Consider the following 24,718-nt stretch of genomic DNA (forward strand, 5'->3'; position numbering starts at 1 on the left):
TGTCAGTCGAATGGTTGACCATATACGAGAGAACATATGTATATGTAAATCTCTGTATATTGCTTTAGATAGAAATTTACAAGTACATAGAATTAGAAAATTTGGTTGACCATATACAAGAAACTATATATATATATCTGCATATGTTCTTTCACATTAATATTTACAATTATGTAGAATTTTAAAAATTGAAAAAAAAAAGAAAGTAGAAAGAAAAAAAGAAATTATTTGCGACAAGAGGACGATTAATTATTTCAAATATTGTTTCCAACAATTATGTCAATGTCAAATGATTCATTATTTCAGAAATGTTTCGAGGGGGTGCTCGCTAGCGTCGACCATTTCTTGCTACATAGTTTTATATTCCAACGTTTTTCGATGATCGCAACACACACTTCGCTTGACCTACTTTTTGTTTTCAAAATCAGCTAAATATTACGAATTGAAGTGGTTAAATTCTTTCATAATGATCGATTCGATCATATTCCCATCGCGAATAAGTATCATCGATTGGACTTTGAAGTCTTGCTTGGTGGAGTACATCATTAAACACAATTCATATCGATCTTGATTATTGGCAACTTTATTTCTCTCTCTTTCTCTCTCTCTCTGTTCATCTGTTCGTACATTTGTCCATCTATCTGTCTCTTTTTCTCTTTCAATGTATTCCATTGTATTACACTCGACCTATTTTATCTGTTAGTTCATATTTTATGATTTTATTCCTATCACATAGAATTTTTAATAGAATTTTGCATTTTTCATTTTAACCTATTTTTTTCCTTCGTTAAATTAAATTATTAAAATGATTATTCTTTCTCTTTGTTATCTTCTCCTTTCTCTTTAAAAAGAAAGAACAAGTAAAAGAAACTGAATCTTTGGATGAGCCGATAATACAGCGCCTTTAAAAGAAAAAAAGAAAGAAAAGAATAAGAAAAAGAAAACCCCTACGCGGAAAGCTGGTAGTATCTCTATTATCTCATTTTCGTCCGATAGTGCTGACCGAGTAATTAGGACTCTCTGTAGTAGACAGGCTAATGATGAAAGCTATATCAAAGTAGAGATGAACCGTGACGTTAATTTTCTTAAGAAGTAAATATCTTTTTTAGTCGTTCATTCTATTTAAACCATGTACATATTCTTACATAATTCTTATTTTTCTTATCGATATTACATTGATATATTATAATTTGTTAACGATTTTTTTTTCTTTTTTTTTATTTATAACCGAGATACGTAAAACTTAAATGTCAAGGATAATACTTATTCACCTATCTCTTAATTGAATATTTTGAATTGTTTAGGATAAATTCCAATCCGAGTTAACAAAATCGTGTATAAATTATTTTCAATTTAATATCGCAGAATCGACAATAGTTTTCAATAATTACTAATAAATTCGAGTGTTTATCGACAAGATCGATTTATTTGTAAATCGAATATAATAATTGCGAAGAGGAGATGTTAAAATTAAAAATTTATTTACAATACAGAATTGTCGTCGTTTCAAATTATTAATAAATATTTATCCTTTATCTTCTTGCAATTTTAATGGAAATTTTCCAACGAAAATGTTCTCCGTCGTTTGTTGATGTTGCCAAAGACCGAAGGATATAAACGTTTTTGAGAGACTGCAAATTTGTAAGACTCAACGAGTTTGTCGGGTTCGCATAAGAAAACAGGATATATGTGTGTAGAATATCTCCCACGTGTATTTCCTGTGAGCGTTAAACGTTAAAGCTTCGTTTATAGACCAGTTCGATAAACTGTTTTCTGCGCTGCTGTTCTACAAATTCTCTTGGAATTTCTAAACGCAATGTTCTGAAACGCGATGTACTCTCATTGTCAGACTACAAAAAACAGACGAATAGAGAAAAAGAGAGAGAAAGAGAGGAAGAGAAAAAGAAAAGAGACTTATATTTGCACAGCGTCCATTTAAATTCGAACTTTTCAACATAGACTTTATCCTCGCGAGCGACTTTTAAGTTTTAATAAACTTTCTTTATTATCACTTCGTACAGAGAAAAAGAGAAAGAGAGAGAGAGAAGTAACTATATAAAAAAAAGGAAGAAAAATAATAATAAAAGAGAAAAATATGAGTAGAGATAAAATCACGTAAACATCTCGGTAATGTTTCTTTTGCCTGTAATTTCTAATTAAAGGAACGTTTGAAATCAACGTTGAAACGGAGGGGAGATATTCTAAAGACCATTTTAATCTAGATAATTAATAGTCCTTTTATGCACTCCTATTTTCAGTTTTTTTTTTTTTCTTTCGTGCTTTATAATGACAAAACGTTTTACGAAATATTTCAATAATGTATTTTTAGGAGGGATGTTGTTACGTTGCAAGGGATAATGATAGTAGGAGAATTAGACAGATTGAAATAATAATTTTAGCCCGTTACATTGGAAGATATGAAATTCTAAGCTAAGGCTTTTAATGACGGTTTTAGTTTGTTTCGTGACTAAGGAAGATAGATTCTCCGCCTTTATGCGATTAGTAAGCATGCTCGCTAATAATAATAAACGAACCTGTTAAAATATTGTCTTGAATCTTTAATTTCTTGGAAAGTGCATTCCTTTCTTTCTTTATTATTTACTGCATTGTACTTATAAATCTCTCTAATATTGTATATGATAAATGTTATAATAAATAATATAAATAATGTGAAAAGATGTATAATGAACAGGATACAATACTTTATATTTATACATATTATATTTATTATATTATTTATTATAATATTATAGCATGATGTGTAATATAGTAGATATGATATTTAAATTATTTATCCGTGATATAATACTACCAATGAATAGTAAAAAAAATTATTCCCATAAGTAATACGTGCTAATATAACGTATAATAATATAAACAATTTTATTATTTTGTTTTTTTTTTATTTCTTTTTGCGAGAGAATAAAATTGAAAACAAAAGATAAAGATCTCCCAAAAAAAAAGAAAAAGAATACACGCTTGTCTTGTTTTTGAAGAGTATTTTTGGATTGTTCTAAAAGTTACGTTGATCGATGTTGATACTTTCCGACATAATGAGAATGTTGGAAGAAACGACGAAAGAAAGAGAAACTGAACACCTTCGTTGAACGGATATCACGGGTCATCAAGTCACGAGCGTGTGTGCGATCGACGTAATCCTCGGCGTCTTCTTCCTAGGAAGAAGAGACACGACATTAGCGAAAGAAAGTCGTTCTTACTTTCATCCTGCGATATTAATGATCCAGTCACAACGTAGATATAAATCCATGCGAAAGTTACTTTCTTGCGAATCCTTCTTGATGTAGCTAGAACCATACTTTGCTAGCTAACTCTAACTAGCTGGTTTCTTCTTTTTCTTCTTCTTCTTCTTCTTCTCCAATTTCTTCTTCTACAACAATATTGTTACATCGTAAAAAATAATTAATTGCTATAATAACATTCGTTAAGTAGTAATATTATATGCGATAGCGTGGTAATGAAATTAAAATTAATTATCCGTGATATAATACTCAGAATAAATAATAGAAATTATTATTAACATATATTTTTGTTAATTATATATACATGCATATATGCATATATAAGTTTATACAATAGTAAAGTATAATAAAAAAATATAATTTATATACAATCAAATAATGGAGGAAATGGTCGTTTAGCAAAATTTATAAAATCGAAGTATTGAAAAAGTTAGGAAATATAAAATGTTAAGTCATAATTCCTTTCTCTGAGGTTATCATTTTTATTCGCTAAATTACTTCGAAGTCAGTCATTTGAATGATGCATTGTGACAGAAAGCGTGTATTAGATATAGTACACGTGATTTATTACCGTCCCTTTTTAGTCTATCGTACGTTTTACATTAACGTTATATCACTGACATTATATGATCTTATACGTTTTAATACGATCACGAAGATATAGGCTTCTTTAACACCAAATATCCCGATCATTTATTTTCTGAGAAAAACAAAGAAAGAGATTAGAAGATTATGGCGTCGTAAGTCGTTTATTAAATTGCTACCTATATTCTTCCTTTCATCGTTAAATTAAATCAGGAGGCTGCTTCGTATCTAGTCTTTTTATTTTCATTTTTCATCTACGTAACTTTTATATTTACATAGATATTAATATACGCGTAAAAATTTTTTGTTACGTCGTTTTGAGAATTAAAAGGGAAATCAATGTTGTTCGTTGAAATTTAGCCACTTGTAAATAATTTCATTTTTATATTTTTTAAATCTAATTTCATTTGTTCTTTTTTCTTTAAAAAATTATTTACTTTCTTCATAATCGATGTATAAGTCATATTTATATAGTATAGTTATACTATACGATATATAGTGTAGTTTTATATATAAATTAAAATTTATAAATAAATGAAGTTATATAATAGTTACATTACAAATATTTTTCTATATGAGAAAGAAAAAAAGAATTGACTTATATCGAGTGAAACAATTTGCTTAATCGATCTTATAATCGATAATAATAACTACATATTATCTGTTTAGTCGGAAGGAATGCAACGAATGAAATAATATGACAATAACGGGAAAAGGTACGAGCATTGAAATAAAAATAAAAAGTGGGTCAACACAGAGAGACAAAGAATATAACAATACCCTTATAAAATTTAACCTAGAGGTAGGAAGAGATAGAAAAAGAGAGAGAGAGAGAATTCGAGATAGAAAGCGTCGATAAAAGATAACGGACGGCTATAAGTATTCGAGCACGTTGTAAATGGGAAAGAACGAGAGCCCATATTGATTTCGTCGATTTTGAATAAACGTCGAAGAAAATGGTATCGTCACGATCGATCGGTACGAGACAAGAAATATCGAATTTAAAAAGAATCCAAAATACGATACAATAAAATATTGAAGATCGGCCGATAAATAATCTCGAAATTTGTAGTAATTTACATTTAAATAAATACTACCAGTGTTTTCTTTCTTTCTTTTTTCTATTTTTTTTTCAATCGAAAATGTTTTAGTATTTTATATGTAAATAAACAACAGGCACTATATTGCATTTTGTATTGAAAAAAATGTTTTCTATCTTATTTCAAAATAAATAACATTGTGTGTATATATATATATATATATGTAGGTATAGTATTTTTTTTGAAAATGTTTAATGTTTCCTATTTAAATATCGCAAAAATACTATTTGTAAATAAAAATAAAATCTATATCGTACAATTAGTATTATAGAAAAAGTATTTATTATATTACGTCTAAGTATTAATAACACTATAGATTATCTTTTTACGTTGCAAACTTATAGTAGCTATTTTCATATATAAATTGATAATATTATAGAAAGTATTACGTTTATTTAAACATTTTTTAATACTATAGCACTTAATAAATAGCAGCAGTAGTTTTTATTGAAAATTTCGATATTATTTGTTCGCCAGTTCAATAAAATAAAATAAAATAAACTGAAAGAAAATAAAATAAAAATAAAAGGAGCGATTGCAGATTTCTATGATAATATTTATATAAAAAATAAAATAAAAAAAGATGAAGAGAATATTTATTTAAACTTAACTAAACTCACGTGAGAGATTTTTAACTATTCCGTTAACCGAATTTTTATCTATTACCCAAAGATATTTCGTTCGCTTCGATGTTGCGGAATTCATCGTTACGAAAAAGAGATGAATATTTGCATCGTTCAATTAGATGGCTCAGACAAAGAATCGTGGCATTTGCATGTTGATATTATCCGTTGGTCGGTACGATGAAAACGGCTTGTGAGAACTCCAATATGTAAAAATATCCGTATCGAACGTATTGATCATGGATGCAACGCGTTGTATTCCGTACAGCTACGTTTATCATCCTGATAGATATGCCAAAATATTGGCGGATTTTCAACGAGTTTTTTTTCTCTTTTTTGTGTTTTTCTTCTTGTTTTTTTTTTTTCATTCTGTTTATCCAGGTTTCTTTTTATTTTTTCGTTTCGTTTTGTATTTATTTTCATACGCAGGTATTAAAGGAGATTTATTATAACTTGACGATGTAATAAAATTTTACTTTTTCTACTATCTGTATTTTGACAGACATTTCATGTGTTAACTTTATACACCTTTTTCTCTTTGTCTATGTATGTGTGTGTGTCTAGTACATAAAGGTACACATTTCAATTAGTAGTGAAGTCGTAATTGGAGTTTTTCAGGAATGAAGTCGTATGTTTGAGTTTGGAAATAGGATACGTAGTTCGTTAAATAGAAAATCCTGTGAGATGTTGATTTTTCTTCCTAGGAATATTTGTTCTTTATTCGATATATCGTACGGGAACTTATTAACGTAACGGAATAAGTGCCAATTTCAATTGCATCGATCGAAAGAGTTCATTTTCATTTCGCTAGACTTCCTATTAATTTTCAATGGGAATAAACGTTCGCGAATGCAATCGGCTCGAATAATCGATCATAAAATTTAAGAAAGGATTTATTACAGAGAAAGAAAGAAAAGGATAGATAGAGAAATAGAAAGAGAAAGAGAGAGAGAGAAAGAGGAAAAAGAGAAAAATAAGGACGAGGCTTTAGGACAGCTGTCATTTTCGTCGAAGGATATTGAGCAATCTTCCTTCTCGTCGTCGTCGTTAAGCCTCGCAAACGATATCGAACGATCTCGTATTAGAATCGTTTCTCTAGCTAGTATATGTATGTATATAGATAGTAGGTATACATATATCCATAGACCGTAGCAGTAAACCAGTTCGCGTTCTCGTACACGGTTCTCGTCTGGGTCTCTTTTCTAATGTATAATGGATTTTCCCATAGCGATCGAATGAAATTTCGATAGGTCCGTCAAGATGGATGATCCAGGTGTGCGAGAGATTGCGATAGAACTCTTCTTGCTCCTTCAAACTGAGATCTAATCAAAATGGATATATAGGACGGATGCTCTCTTTTGACGTTTACTCAAAAAATGGACTTTCGCTATTAAAATTTTTGTATCTGATATATATATTTTTTCTTTTTTTTTTCTTTACTATATCTTACGAATAACAAAGCATTCGCAAATTTATATATATATATATATATATATATATATATATAATTCGAGATTGAAACATTTTTGACTTATCTAATCGTCCTACATCTGTCGACTATTTATAGTTTCGTAATCAATGTTACTTAAATAACTCCCATTAGAAATTCCACGTTCAATATCCGTTTTTTTTTCTCTTTCGCATTTTCATTTTTGCAGGACAATTGTATAGCTTGTCAATTCGTTCTTTTTTTTTCTCTTTTTTTTTTGGTATTTTTCATATCGACTCATCAATTATTCACATAGCATCAACTTTAGCTATGAAGTTTTATACGAGACGAGAAGAAAGAAGACTACGAGAGTTAACAAAAGCTTTTTTTTTTTTTTTCTTTTTTCTTTTTATAACTTTTTTTTATAACTTTTATGATAGGAATTTGGTATAGCATCGTGGTGTCGGTAGTTGGCAGTTCTTTCGCGGAAATAACGTTGGCTCGATATCCCGCACGATCTAGCACGCAATTCGTTGGAATCGTAATGACGTACTTTCACCGGGTCGACGAGCATCGCAAACTTTAATTTTTCTTTACTCGTGAATTGTGACTCCTCTTTGAATCGTCGTTTAATTTTCTTTCTTTTCTTTTCCTTTTTTTTTTAGTTTGGTTTCGTTTCGTTTCCTTTCGTTTTGTTTTATTTTCCGAATACCACAATAACAGCCGACTCCTCCCATTGTATTTACGTTTATAAATCAGCATCATTTTATCGAACGCGTCACGTTTTACACAGGAAATCAGTACCAATCTTGAACGAGAAAGTTAGCGTAGTTATTCTCGTCGACTTTATAATATACCGCATCTCGTAGAATTTCTAGTCGAGATTTTACAACGAGGAAGAATCTTCGGATTCGATCTTAATTTACATTTTATTCTCGCTGGACGATTACACGAAAGCGCTTAAACTTTTTCTTTCTTTTCGTTTTTGTTCCTTTCATAGTTTTTTTTTTCTTTCTTTTTTTTTCCCCATTCAATTCTCTTTAATCCTATAAATTACGAGCCCCTTTTATGCATACGTTGAATCGAATACATAGCTAATTCAATGGATTAGAATTTTCGAGATTCCTAAAGAAATTGGTATTTTAGTATTGTCCAAAATTAGTATTTTTTATTCTTTAAATGCTGTTTAACATAAAAAAATATATATATAAGTAATCGTGAATGATCTACGTTATTGGATCTAAATTAAACCATGAATTCATTAAATAATATTACTACATTAAATGGTATTAATATGTAATAATCTTATCGTTAATATTTTTAAATACGAGTTTGTTAACGATATAATACATGTGCATTTTTATCATTTTTTTGAAATTTGTCAGCGTAATATCCAATGGTTGTAGATTTTAAAAAGTTTTCTTTCTTTGTTTTGTTTTGTTTCGTTTTTCGTTTTATTTATTTTTTTTTATTATTTTTTTTTCTTTTTGTTTTTTTTTTTTACCTATTCACCGTTACACGAGTCACGTAGAAACGGACGCATTATCGTGCCCGAATATCAAATATCACGACAAAATATCCGCTGTTGCTTGCGTTATCTCGAAGCAACGAGGAAAACGTGGCGGAAATCTAATATGTACCTTCTGACTTTTTCTACTTTCTTTTCTAGACACTTCTTTTCTTCCTCTTATTTTTCTCTTACAACCAACCTCCATACCCTTTTCTTTTCTCCATCTTGCTTTTATTTTAGCCGTCTTCGTGTTTTCTTCGTACCTTTTTGTCCCTTTCATATTCTTTTTTTTTTCTTTTTTAAATTCCTAAAAAAAAATATGTAGGATTCTTTTTCTTCGGGATACTTATCGTTAGAAAAATAAAAGACTATTATTATTTCTCTATATTTTTACAAATAGCATTTGTACAAAAACGAAATATCTAAACGTGGGATACAAAACAGGAAGTTGAATTTAATATATCAAAGTACTCATAAATATTCATGATGTCTTGTCAACGAACTATGTATGCATGTATGTGTTTCGTAATCGTAGTTATCCAAACATACCGTTTAGATTACATAACTATCTCCTTCGAAATCGGTCGAGTTTATTAATTTATCGTCGAATTTCTCGACGTAACACGGTTACTTGATCGGTCTAGGATGATTAAAGTGTCAACATTCTCCGAAGTATCTAATTGAAGTTTCATCGGATTTCACGGAGCAAATACGACGACAAATTAGATACGTCTTCCGTTTCGAGTTTCCTTCGAGTAATACGTACTTACTTTTCTCTGTGTATACAGAATGTAGCATTTTAATGGGATACCTGAATATTCTGCTTTATACTTATCAATGAACATACGTATATATACATATATTTTTTATTTTCTCCTAAGAAAGCAGTATAATATGTAATATTTAATGTATATGATATTTTAAGCAAAAAGATTTAATAATAAGACGCATGTTATATTTTTTTGATAGACGTACATGTATCGTGTACAATTTACTATTTCAATTTTTTTATTGTATATATATATGTTTCTTTTTTAATGATTCATAATTTTTAATTTTCCATAGTTTTTAATTTTTGCCAATGTTAATCCTCTAATCGTAACTTAAACAAATATAATATTTGACGTGAAACTAAATGCAATGAATACTTTTCGTATGATGTATCCCCATAATTGAATTGCAAATTCGCTCGACTTTTCGAGCGGAGTCGCGTTTAAACATCCAACATAAACGGTTTTCCTTAATGAAAGCACGTCGACGGTCTTGCCACGAGCAGGTGGTAGTTCCGTGAAATGTAAAAGGACTTGAAACGACAGAATAGACTGGACAGAAAGACACTAATTATTAGTTCTGAATACAAACGTTAATTGAATAGCATTTAATCGAATACGATCTTTTGTATCCGCTTTAGTTCTTAATTGGTTTTCAATCAAAAATGGTGTACTTCGATGATCAATTATGTTGTCGTCGTTATTGTGCATTTATTATATTTAATGCATTTTTAATAATAGACGATATGTATTAGCATCTATATATATATATATATATATATATATATATATATGTCTATGTACAACAATTTAATTTTTCATGAAATTCCGTAAAAAAATGTCATAATAATTTTTTATATTTATTTAAAAATTAGCATATTATATACGTTGTCATAAAAATTTCGATAAAAAATGAATTATGCGTCAAAAGCTTTATTTCTTGGATATATTATTAGTCTAAAGACGTAACTACGTAAATTTATTTAAATTAAAAATTATCATATTTTGTAAAAATTGCATATCATACCTATATCTATAAGAATTTAATAAGAAAATGTTATTATGCTAGTATAATCTCATGATCGTAAATATAACGTGGAAAATGTTATTCGCTTGTAATTTAGTTTGATATAAGTTACAGTAATAGAATGTACTTAGGTAAACTTTGCATCGGATTCAATGAACCATACTATATTACTATGTATAGTTAGAATTTCAAATTACTATAACTGAACCCGTGGAATTCCATTATACAAGCTACAGAGTTACGAGAGATTACCGTCCTTACAGATTTAAAGGAAAAGTTACGACTATATTTAACTTACGCTTTACCATATCGTTCGTTGATATGAAACAAATTTTTTCATTTATTTTTTACTCCTTTACCTCTTTTTTTTTATTTTTCTTTAAGTACGAACGTTACAACTTTTTTATGCATTTGTTAATAGTAACAAATTCGTCTACAATTATCTCCAAAAATATTTGAAAACACTTTTTGTGTTTCAATCAAGATCGTATTTATCTTCTAAATAATAGAAATTTATATAAAAAAATTAGGTCACTTGTAACGATGATCTATGAAATATTTCAATTCGATTTGACTTTCATTGTTGGTTTTAAAATTATATACCGTGGATCTTTAAAAAAATAGAAAATTCGTAAAAATATCGCATATGCGACGATAATGGTAAACATTGAGTAAAGATATTAGAAATAATATTAGAAATATATTGCTCTTTTTTAAAAGTCCGCAGAAGTGTTACTTTTAATTTTTTTTCTCTTTTCTTTTTCTACAATTATCGTACTTAAATCTTCTAAATGAAGATGTATCTCGTGCTTTTCTCCTCGCATCTTTGGATTTCGTTTAAAATTTTCTTTTCGTTCGGGCGTGAGAATTATCCGAGATCAAAAGCGGATTTATTCGATTGCTTTTGAACGGAATCACGATCGGATAATCTATCTTTCATGTAAGGTAGCTTTGGGACTTTATCCTGATTTAAAATGAATTTATTTAGCGATCGAACGAAAGAAATACGAACTGTCTTATTTAAATAGAAGAGATTTTTTTTTGATTTATCAAAAAAAAAAAAAAGAAAACAAATAAAGAAACGAAACAATTAGAATAAATTTAATTGAAAAAGTATTTATGTATATATACATAATATTTCTATAATTTGTTTCTTTTTTGTTGCATGAAAAATAAAACGGAATATATTTATTATGCAGTAAAATAAATATATCTAGCCAAATAGAGATACGTAATATGTTTTGCGGTGAAGCCAACCTGGAACAAAGATAGAAAGAAGGAAACTAAAGTAGTAGGGGAAAGAGACAAAGCTTTGGACTTTGCTGAATACGAAATGCCACCTTGTTGAGATTTACGGGTTCGAATATCCGCCATAATTTCTTCGTGCCTTGAGAAAAGTCAGCGGGTAATATGTTCGTTTTGGGGTTGGAGGAAGGGAGGAGCTTTCGAGCGAACTACCCGCTACGCAAATAGAGAGATATAGAATCCTTTTCGTGTTGCTGCACTTTCGGAAGATCTAGAACGGGTAAAATGACCTAAAACTAGTTCGTGTTTTTGACCATTTGTGAGATAAATAGAGAGAGAAAAAGAGAGAGAGAGAGAGAGAACTCACACACACGCGCGCGCATGTGTATGTGTACTTACAACATTCCTATTACTCGGTCTAGTGTCGTCTAATCCAGCATGGTGATTGATGATAACCGTGACGGTAGCTCCTCTAACTATAATCGATCGACAAAATCTCTACCTTGTTGTATTATCTTCCTAGTACGTGTATGTTACCTATGCGAGCATGAAATTCTATAGGAAATCATAGGATGTAATAATCGAATTCGATTAAACTTGTTTCTGATAATTATTATTATAGGCGATTAATCGAGTAAAACAATTATAGTTGCTTCATTCTTCCTTTTTTTTTCATATTACTTTCATTATTAGCTTCATAGCTTAAAAAGAAAATTTTTAAAGTTTAACCCCATTGCAACGAAAAATTATTAGTTTAAGAGTCATTTTTATTTAAATATTGTTAAAAAAACTATATAAATATGACTAAAATATCATAAGAATGGTAATAAGTAAATAATACTGATAAAAGAGTAATTACCTCAATAATACTAATAAGAGAGTTTCTTACCTTCTTACTTTGCACCATTATTTTGCGCTTAAGTATAATAATAGTGTGAGATAAATGTGAGGTAAGCGCAGAATAAGCGCAAAGTAAGCGCGAAATAAGCGCAGGGTAAGCGTAGAGTCATTATTACCAAAGGAAAATCTTCCAAGATTTCGAGCATCCAATTTCGACTATTAGTAGATCTTCTATCCCTTTTTTTAAATAAACAAAATCAAATTTGCACAATTATAATAAAAATGTAAATAATTTTATCAATAGTTAAGTTCTTATTACGAAGAAAAAAAAATTCAATTTTAAAAGTTATTAACAAAATTGATTTTATTATAACAATATTATTGCAATATTTAAATAAATAAAGAATAAATTATGCTTGAAAACGGTGTTTGTTTCATGTCTCTACGACTTTCCGTTCCGAAGATATCGCCTTCGAAAGTTTTTCATTCATAATTTGTATAGAACAGCTGTTCGTAGTAATAGTAGTAAACGTAGTAAGGATGCGTAAATTCTCGGAATTTATATAGGTCAGTGTGTCAGTGAACCAATTTGAATGAAATTATGTAGGTCAGTGGGTCAATGTAAATATTCTTTATTTAAATGAGGATATCTCCGAAACTAAAAGTCGTAGAGACTTGAATCAAACGTTGTTTGAAAGGGTAGAATTTTCTCTATTTTTATAGCGTATTGTTAATAATTAATTAACAATTTGTTATAAACAATTATCATAAACAAACTTTTGGGAACCAAATTCATTTCATTTTGTCAAAAAAGAAAACAAATTCGGATTGTAACTGATATATAAAATTATATAAATTAATAAATAATTAATAAATAAATAATTTTGTTTATTAAAAAAAACGATTTTTTTACATTATTAATTGTCGCGTTTTCCATGTTCATAAGAATATCTCCGGAACTAAAAGTCGTAGAGATTTGAATCAAACGTCGTTTGAAAGGGTAGAATTTTCTCTATTTTTATAGCGTATTGTTAATAATTAATTAACAATTTGTTATAAACAATTATCATAAACAAATTTTTAGGAACCAAAATCATTTCATTTTGTCAAAAAAGAAGACAAATACGGATTGTAACCGATCTATAAAATTAGTTAAATTAATAAATCATTAATAAACAAATAACTATATTTATTGAAAAAAAACAATTTTTTTATATTGTTAATCGTTTATCATTTTCATGAGAATATCTCCAGAACTAAAAGTCGTAGAGACTTAAATCAAATATCATTTTAAAGGATAGATTTTTATCTATTTTTTTAATATATTGTTAATAATTAATTAACAATTTGTTATAAACAAATTCTTACGAACTATATCAATACAAAGAGAGATAGAGAGAGAGAGGGAGAGAGAGAAAGAGAGAGAATGCGACAGAGGAAACGTAGAAAGGAAATAGAGAAAAACGATATTCAACAATTCTGGTTTTTATTTTTTATTTTGTTTCTATTTTTTTTTCTTTTTTTTTTACAAAATATCAAATGATTTCTATTTTATATTCTTTTCCATTCTTCTCATACGATGTACCTCTGCGTAGAATTGGAAGAATAAAAATAAATGACAAGGGACAATTCATAGGGTTTTTTGATAGTGCCTCAATCAAAACTTTTCAATGTTACTTTTCGCTCTCCCTCCCTCTCTCTCTTCCTCTCTTTCTCTCTTTCTCTTACGATTGACAAAATTTTAGAAATGTCTTGTATTTTTCACACTGTCCTTTCAGCTCGTTCGCGAACGCGTATTTTGGAACAATACAATAGATGTGTGCATTTCGCGAGAATTTGCGATCGACGAGACAGAAATATTTATACGTGTTTCTTTTTCCTTTCTTTTTTTTCCATTTATTCATTTATTTATTTATTTATTTATTCATTTATTTATTTAGTTTTCTTCAATCGTATGTCTCAAATATTGACAAAAATTATTCCGTTCGATAGGAATATTAAAATTCTTCTCTATTTGCATGCATGAAGAATTCGATTCGTCGAATCGATCATTTTTATTATTATTATTTTTTTTTTCTTTTTTTTTCTCTTTTTAATTTTTTCTACTCTCTTTCATTCTTTTTCTTCGTTGTTTTATATATATATACACACATATATATATCTTTTCTTACAACAAAAAATAGCTTCAAGTGGAGCTTTTAGCAAAAGGTTTCACGTATATGTATATAATACCTTCTATTCTCCGGTTCGTTCGCTTTAATAAATAACATCTTTTAGCGGTTAACGACGAGGTGAAAGCGCCACCATCGTTGGAGAGAAAAGAAAAAAATTAATAAAGCGCGCGTGCGAGAGAAGCGCACTATGGTTGTTTCTTTAACACGAGAGACATACAGACTAAAAGACACACACACATACCATACATATATACACGCGTACGTTTACGCACGCTTGCACGCAGTTCGTCTATGTTCTCTCACGCTTTTACTCCGATCCAATTGTTACATACAATGGGAAAATAAAAAACATTGTTCTTGACTTTCACAATTATTCTACAGATATTTTTATATGAGTTCATTGACAATAATGAAAGTACAATGATTTTATTATCATTGTCATTGTCTTCACCTTCAATAAAAATTTTATTAGTATTAATTTATAAAGATTATTATTTTCCTTATATAACTATAATTTATACACGTAATTTTATTGCTACTCATCATCTTTATCATTAATACGTACACGTCTACACACTCGATTTTTTTTATAAAGAAGAAAAAGAAAAAAATGTATGTATATGTGTATGCGTCTGTGTGTGTGTATATATAAAATATCATATATAGAAGCAAAGGGACGGACGAAAAGGTAACATTCAAAGGTCACAGAAAAGGACATTTTACCGAAGCGATAAGCTGATTTTGGAACACTTCGAATAGCAATTTAAATTTCATAAATATTCGAGCGAACGATTGTAAAGCGATTTCGAAGTAGACGATTGGATTTTTCAAGTTTTCGTGATTTTTACATTTACGAACTTTGTTTAAGAACGTTTACCGAGTGAATATTAAAAATTTGACAAATTTACATTTTAGTTAAAAGTTATTTATATGTAATAATTTTTGTTTGTTCTTTTTTTTTTCTTTTTTTCTTTTTGTCTTTCTTTTTCTTTTTCATCTAAAGCTACAGCATCCTTGTCCGACATACATACATACATATATATATATATATATATATATATATATATATATATATATATATATGAATAAATCAAAGTTTGAGAGGCGAAACTTCTAAAAAGGGATACACTTTGCATCTCAGTTGAAATATAGGGTAAAAGGGTTTTTTTAAGACGACAAAAATACATTTTCCCCCTTTTTCTTTCTTTCTTTCTTTCTTTCTTTTTTTCTTTCTTTCTTCATCCCTTTTATTTCTCTCTATCTATCTCTATGTATGCACGTGTGTATGCGTGTACGTGTATATGTATATGTCTATGTTTTTTCATCCTATTTTTTTTTAGCTCCTTTCTCTCTAACTTCGTCGCAAGTCTCTTACTCTTTTCTTTCCTTTTGATCTACATACATTTACACGTTCCTCTATTCTCTACTCTCTTTTCCCTAGTAAAGTCGATGTAAAATCGATCCCACTGTCCTATGTAAATATGTAACTACATACATTATTTTAAAACGATTGCTTTTTCCTCGTCGTACGCTTGTTTTCATCGATCATTTTTATCTGATGAAATTCATTGAACCATTTCGAAAGAATGTAATCATTTTAAAATATAAGTTTTATTTAAACGAAAAAGATTATATTAGAAGATATTCTCAAATATATAATCGTATCATTCGATCGAAGATACATAGATACAAATAGTCAAACTTTGGTGATACGCAAGTTTACTAACGTAATCTAATCAAACAACAATAGTTTTATCACTGAATTGAGCTATATATATATGAAACGGACATATATATATATATATATATATATATATATATATATATATATATATATAGAACTTTCTACGATTCCAAGTTTTGCAACGTAATCCAATCTTTCTGTAAAAGTTTCAATGTAAAATAATCGTTTATTGTTTTCTAACTTTCTCGGTAATTCGAAAAGTTTTTCGGAATTCTTGTCGATACCAACGAATAGCTGTTTCGAGTTATACTGGTTTAAAGTTATTTTTCATCGTCGATATATATCTATAATGTTTTTATATTCTCTCCCAATTGAAAGAAAATCACAGAACGATTTTTACGCAAATCTTGAAAAGTAATATAAAAGATATATACATACATACATACAAACATATATATATATACATATATAGAGAGAGAGAGAGAAATAAAAAAAGAGAAATACAAATTCCATGTTGATCGAGTAATAGCCGGTGCGAGAAAGTCTGTGGGAATGTATATATGTACATGTTTACATATATACATACATATATATGTATATTACATTTGTATGTACATATGTATGTACTTATGTTACGAAGGCTTGCATCCAATCGCAATCTTTTCATGCAAATTGCTGACAAACAGTTGAATCCATAATTGCAAAGAGAGATCCATGAGATAGTAGTTCTTATCGATTCTCTCGTACGTTACATCGATCCCACTCGTAAGAGATGTCGGCGTTTAAATCTCTATATTTTTCTCCATTTTTGTTGCAGGACGTCAACACATAAATACATAGATACGTACAAACGCGAGGAACGATGAACGTACTAGTGAACATTCTTCTAATTTGTAAGTACAAATAATTCATGATATTTAATTAATATAAATAGGGATAAATAATAAGAAAGAGAAATTTGTTTATTTAATTTTTAGACAGAATGTAAATTACGAGCGTAACGTAATTTTTTTTCTATTTAATTTGAAACATGAAATGATCTTCGTTCTTTAAAACAAATTTCTAACATTTTTATATCATTTTTATCAATAATTTTCAAAGGATTGATTTTTGTTTTTAAGAATAATTTAAGAAAATAATTACAAAATAGTAAACATTTTCAGTAATAATTTTTTCTAACATGTTATTCAAATCAATTGATTTTCTGTTCAGATATTTTCCAAGTGAAATATTACCTGTATATTTAGATAAGATATTTTTGAAGAACTGTAACATTATTTAAAGAAAGTCTTACATAAATCTTATATAACTTCGGGCGATCTTCGTAAATGTCGGAAGGAAAGAAATTTTCGGTTTTTCGAACACTCGAGTCGAGAGTTCAATAGCCGTCAGAATCGATCCTCTTAGGTAATATATTACGGCATCCATAATTCATTCCAAATTCTAGTGATCGTATCATGGTACGTGTATGGTTTACAAAAAGGATACAGCATCCTGTTTTAATCATTATCATCATCAATCATTATTATTATTTTTTTTAACAATTTTGTGAAAGTCGATCAAAAATTCATAAAGTAAAATTTACTTCGACCAATTTGCTTTTTCTTTTCTTTTCTTTTCTTTTCTTTTTTCTCTTTTTTTAATTTCAATACTCAAGTGGAAAAACCATTCATTTAACACTTACAACAAATATGATTCATAATTCACATAGAGAGTATAATTATAGTTCGTGTTCATATAGTAGTAGCAGTAGTTAGTACCTACAATATCATGTTCGCGAAGCACGAACTATGATCTTTTGAAGAAACAATCGTTTCTCGGTAGCACGTCGTGTTTGACGTTGCGTCGATTATTATTCCGCTCGTTGCAAATCTTTGCAACACGATTTCGAACAATAATGGCCCGGATTCGCAACGTATCTCGAAGAGATGATGATGATGCAGAGGCGAAGGAGAGAGAGAGAGAGAGAGAAAGATTTCCTGGCCGGTTATTTTCGATGTCAAGGCTACTATGGACTTATTATTATCAGCAAACGATTCTCATGATTCTAGTTTTTTTTTCTTTTTTTTTTTTTTTTTAATTTTTTTTTACTATCTATCGCTGTAATTTTTATCTCATAATCGAAACACGCAAGAGATACGTCTGATTGTGTTCTTCTATTTATTTGTTTATTTTTTTTTTTTTATATATCAATATTTCAGTATTAAAATTTTCATCTTATAATAAATAGGAGACAAGTGATTCTATCTTTTCTTTTGCTTTTTTTTTTAAATTAATATTTTACTACCGTAATCTATATATATCTTATAGTCGGTACGAGATACAGTACACGATTCAAACTTTTTTCATTTAACTTAATATTTTACTATCGTTATAATTTATATCTGTTATACACGAGTTAAAAGTAAGGTAATTGAGTAATTATAAAAAAGAAAATTACTTTTATATGGTTATATTCAAACAATTTAGTGTCTGTGGTCAGCGAATCTAAGAGACAGAAGACATTATTAACGATTATAAGCAAAAATAAGAAAAAATTATTGATTAAAAACAAATGTTAAAATTCGTAAGTAATAATGTAAACAAAAAAAAAAGAAATTCCTTTTTCTCTGCCATTCGATCTATTAAAAAGATTCAGATTTCAAGGACAAGATCGAACGATCGGAGAAAATTTCGTTTCGCAGCCCCAAGGAAGTTCCGTTCTTCTCTCCGCAAAATTAGGATGTACTTCGAGCGTAACGATCGAAAATGCGATAAGGAACAGAACGATACCGAACGATGGCCTCGGACCTGAGTTAAAAGCAATGAAGAAACAACTCGATGTTGCCCCTTCGAAGACCTTCCTTCATGAATGATGTAATTCCTCTATTGTTAACGAAAATTCATCGATGATGAATAATAATCGTAAACAAAAAAAAAAAAGATCGAATATTTTTCAATTTCTTTTTTCTTGACGTTGCGTCTACGAGAAATCATCATCCATTTTATATTAAACAATCGTCTCGTTGCCAAAGAAAAATTTATCGCAAATATTATTTCTTTAATAAGCCGTAAAAAAAAGAAGAAAAAATATTATTAATGATAATAAATTTTTTTTCAAATTCTTTTTATAATAAATTTTTGTTCTATCTTAAAAAATATATATTATAGAGATATTTGGAAATAAGCAAAAAAAAAAAAGGAAATAAAAGAAAAAAAAAGGAAGAATATAGAGAGTCGATGGTCCTTTCCTTTCCAAAGATAAGTTTCCATGGACGGTGAAAAATTTTCTCGGGAGAACTTTCACGCTTCGAACTCATCAAATTCCATAGCACCTTTGGGGGGGAGGATAAGGGGTGGGGAAACGGGATGAAGTTTTCCATTTTCCTTCAGGAAGAAAGGAAAGGTAAAACGGAAAATAGGCAAGCCTCGAGACAATTTATTCCATGCTCGCACTCTCCCTGCTTTTCGATCGATAAAACAGAAAATGGCCCTGGCAACGCAAAATATTAGTTCGATATATTGAGTGAGATTTCACAACTTTATTTCATCACTTTTAACTTTTTACCAATGTCAATGGATTGTATCGTTAATGTTTATCTAGTCAACTCGATCGAAGTGTAATTAAACATTATTTCCTTACGATCTATAGATCGATCGATAAAACAATTTTTTATGGGCATCTATCATTTGTAGAATTATTTATCATTTTTTTTTTATTGTTATTCTTTTTTTCTCGTAAATTGTTACAAGAAATTTTTTTTTTACAATTTTGTAAATATATTTAATTATATGAATTAATGCGAGTATATTGATTTTATTTTTTTATTGATAATAACTGCGCTTAGATACAATGCGATAAATAAATGAAAAACTTAAATCCTTATTTAAATGAGACTCGGAATAATTTAATTTAACGTTTGAAAAAATGTTGAAGAAATTTTGTCGTTAATTTATTTTGAATGATATATAATAAAATGTATTTAATAATTATAAAAACATTTTTCTTTTTCTTTACAAACTAACGGAGTATATTCTGAAAATATATGGAGTTAGGTAGATATCATAATAAATCTGATACGGTTGAATCTCTTACATAAGGACATCGTTTGTACCATAAGTCTCATCATCACGAAGCTGCTACCTTCGAACGGCAATCCTTGACTTTTACTCACACTACAGGATGCCACGACGCTCCCACGCGATTCCTCTTTGTGAATGCACTTCTCGAGTACCTACTTGAGTTTATGGTACTGAGCATCATCGATCGAATTAAAATCTTACAGAAAATAGATTTTTATTAGATATTTCCAATTAAATTAAAGAATTCTTTTTACCGTTTGCAACCATCGCTTTGCGAATCGTTATTTAATTTAAACAAGAATCTACTATATCTACTAAATTTATTTTATAATTAATTTATTTTAAAATAATTGTAAAATAATTTATTTCACCGATTATTAGATAGATATAAATATGATAATATAATAAATATGACAAATGATCTAGAGTTAAATAAAATATCAAACTTTAGAATTCAAATAATTCATTGTACACCGACAGTTAAGATTAAAAAAAAAATCATTTTTATAATTCTTTAATAAGTTCTTAATAATTTATCATATCGTGTTTAAAAATTTATGAAATAAAATTTTCTTTTGGATTTCGGAACAATGGGTTAACGGATACGTAAAAAATATATTACATTTGTATACAGAAAATATAGTACAATGAAAAAAGAAACACGAAACGGATCGAATAAGGTTCGATAAGGTTAAATGAAATTTTTTTAATTTTTCAACTAGAATTAAGTCACTTTTATAATTAAAGACACATTGATAGATATCAGAAAAGTTTGACCATTTGAAACTTTGTTTTTCACAAATAATTTCACAAATAATTAGTTACATATCGATATCAGAATCGAAGGCAATCGCGTTATCACGATATTTCTCACGTTCTCTTAGAGGAACATAAAACCGATAGGAATTAAAATATCGAGAGAGCTCGATCGATCATATATATCTACGTGTAAAATTTCTATAGTTATAAAATAGAGAAAAAAGAAAAAAGTTGTAGTAGTAGTAGTAGTAGTAGTAGTAGTAGTAGTAATAGTAGTAGTGTAGTAATAGTAGAGAGTGAGGATAAAAAGATGAAATCGATACACGTCGGTAATGTGAAATTTCCGTTATATCAAGAATAAACTTTTTATATGAACGACCGGGGGAAACTTAGATCGTTCGCATAATCGTCGCGACGAGCGTATTAAACTTCCTATCATATACCTTCTTTATAGTACACTTCTCTTTACGAATGTAATTATGTAAAAACGTGTAATAAATCAACGGTCGAATTAACTATTCGATTATTATGAAGTCATTAAATGGAAATGCAATTTTAAATTTGCTTAATTATCGAAGAAAAAAATAAGGAAATTATAATGCTAAAGGGTAATTTCGAAACATTATCACTATTAATTTTAAATGGAGATTCTTAAGTATTATATATATATATATATATATATATATATATATATATATTATGTATTAAAAATTTAGAGGTTGTTTCAGAAATAAATTTTTAATCATAGAGAAATAAGAAATAATAATGTTTTAAAAAAATGTTTTTATTCGATCATATGTACGATTTAACGATTTTATCAAGTTTCGATTTGATCTGTAGAAATACATATGTGTGTATGTATATACATATATACATGTAGGAAAGAATGTATCGTTTTTCTGATTATTTTCACATCGTTATTCCTGGCTACATTTTGTGATACAGCTTGTAGAAGAAACTCATTCATCATACTCGAGAAAAGTTCTCGAGACTCTTCGAGAGGCAAGCGTGTAAACCGCGAACCGAATATAAGTTTTATAAAACTCATCTTTTACCTTCAGTTCGGTAAACACGAAACTCTTCGGTTAGCTAAGACAGACAAAATTATATTACAATATATAATGTTTATGGTTTTTGAAGGATACAAATTAAATTTTATTTTATATAGCTATATTTTATGTGTGTATATATACACACACACACACACACACACATAAATATATATACACCTCTACAGTTCAAATTATAACTAGATTATATTAATCTAAACGCAATCATACTAATTGTAAGGGAGAAATTCAGAATACGAATTACACCAAAAATTGTGGATCATTAGTATTAGTATGATATTCTCCCTCAATAATCTTCAAAAAATTAAAATTAAAATTTATTTTACATGAATGTATTGTACTACACATAGGATATATATATATATATATATATATATATATATATATATATAAATGTTAACTTCTCATAATGATATTATACGTTACAATAAGATTATACATCTCTAGGCGCAATCATCCTAAGGGCAACTCATTAGAGAACGAATTACACTGCAAATCGTAATACATTAAACGTGCTTAATATTCGACTTTAGAATACGATTCGCTCTTTAGTGAAGCAAATTTCTGTGTCATCCCTTTTCAGATTTGTGATGCTTCGTTGCTCTCTTCTCTGTACTAACAAGTGGATTGTTACGTTTCGTTTACGTTAATTATAAAGGACATCATTAAAGTGCAATTTAAACACGAGTATCTTGTTATATCCACTTACTTACGATCGAGGACACGATATTCACTTTGACAAAAATTGAATAATACATTGTTAATTCGATAAAGGCTAATAAATCCTATGTTTTATTGAAAAATCATTATTTCACAATTTATTTCTTCTTACACAATAACGATAATATCTTTATAATTATATTATAAGATTAAACGAGTTAAATCGAAAATAAGTAATTCAATCAATCAATGAAATTACGTTATATATGTGTTTTATACATACACACACATTTCATTCGATCAAAACTTATCCATTCGAAACATAAATCACGAAAAATTGAAGGTAAGAAACGACAAGAAGAAAAATTGCTTTCAAAACCGAGGAAAATATTTTTATTTTTAAATATGAAATATGAATCCAAAGTAACCGAGATGCAATGTAAATGAGATCTCTTTGCGAATAATATAATATTAAAATATTACATATTCTGTAGTGACGTAAAGTTAGATTTAGTTTTTCTTTTAAAAATTATCTCTCTCTCTCTCTCTCTCTTTTCCTATATATATGTATATATATATATATATATATATATATATATATATATATATCAGATATGGATTATTCATATAAACGCTTCTTTTTGTCGATATTAATATTTTTATAATATTGTTTTAACTATTTATATTTCACATTAGATATTACATATCTAGATTTTACATACACATATATATACATATATATACATATATATATGTGTATACACTTTTTTATCTTTTTTCTCTTTTTCTGTTTCTCTCTCCCTCTCTATTCGAAACTTTATCAGCGGCATTCTTCTTGAAAACTTTCTTGTAGGACAAAGAGAAGGGAGAAAGGGAGAGAACTACCATAGCTCGGTTACTCGCTTGGTTTCACAGTTGGCGATGTGCCGCAAGCACTACAGCCGCACAAACTAGTGATATCCTTTACCAAGATAGGAAACCGTAGTGGTGAGCTTTGATATCGTTCATCCGCTAGTACGGTACTACAAACCAACCACAACATTGCTACTAATCGTACCTACGAATTCTTTCTATCAAACAAGTACGAATTTTCTTCTTCTTTTTTTTTCTTTTTAATTTTTCTGTTTTACTTTCTATTTTTCTTTTATTATTTTTTTTATTTTTATATTTTTTACCTTTCAGCTCCTTTTCCTTCCGTTTCCTTCGAAGTTCTTTCTTCGATTCTTTTCTCTTGTGTCCTAATAATCTTTTTTCTTTCTTTCCTTTTCCTTCTTTCCTTTTCTTTTTCGCTTTTTTTTATTTTTTTATTATTATTGCAGTATGACAGGTTTCTCTGAAAGTTGTATTCGTTGAAAAAAAGAAGAAATTTTTTCTTTTCTATGGCAATATGATAGGTTTCTTTGAAACGTGTATTCGTTGGGAAAGAAAAAAAAAAAGAAATTCTTTTTTCTTTTTGCAATTCTTTCTTTCTTATTGCAATACGATAGGTTTTTTTCAGGAACCTGCATTCGTTACAAAACCATTTTTTTTCTCATATAAACTTACCCATCTTATTATTTGATTATGAATATACATTATTAAACAAACGGATAGAAAAATTTCATTTATTTGTCAAAATGATCCTTCTTTTCTTTTACCTCGAAAATGAATTTTTCGTGAATTTTTTGTGTTTGCTTATAAAATTTCTTTTTTTTTTTCTGTAATTATTAGATTGTTAGAATTATCTCTGCATTTTCTGGGGAGTTTCATTCGAAGTTATATTTATAAAGTAAATATCGTATCTTTGTTTAGATAGAGATAGTACATAAGAAATATTTGATAGAAATATATATATACATACATACATACATAGATAGATACATATATATGTATACACACACACAGAAACGTAAACACATACTATATAAAAGATGTCTTACA

General features: G+C 28.4%; 1 protein-coding gene across 4 annotated transcripts in view; it reads left to right on the forward strand.

Annotated features, from left to right (window-relative positions):
* The window catches only part of LOC127065417 (serine-rich adhesin for platelets), an 88,952-nt gene that overhangs the window by 39,690 nt on the left and 24,544 nt on the right, over positions 1-24,718 (forward strand). For all 4 annotated transcript variants that reach the window (XM_050997723.1, XM_050997726.1, XM_050997725.1 and 1 more), the window contains exon 2: positions 17,065-17,140. In XM_050997723.1, the coding sequence (XP_050853680.1) occupies positions 17,110-17,140 (31 nt within the window). In that variant the 5' untranslated portion in view covers positions 17,065-17,109. The remainder of the gene's footprint in view (positions 1-17,064; positions 17,141-24,718) is intronic.

Source organism: Vespula vulgaris, chromosome 7, assembly GCF_905475345.1.
Source record: "Vespula vulgaris chromosome 7, iyVesVulg1.1, whole genome shotgun sequence".
NCBI lineage: Eukaryota > Metazoa > Arthropoda > Insecta > Hymenoptera > Vespidae > Vespula > Vespula vulgaris.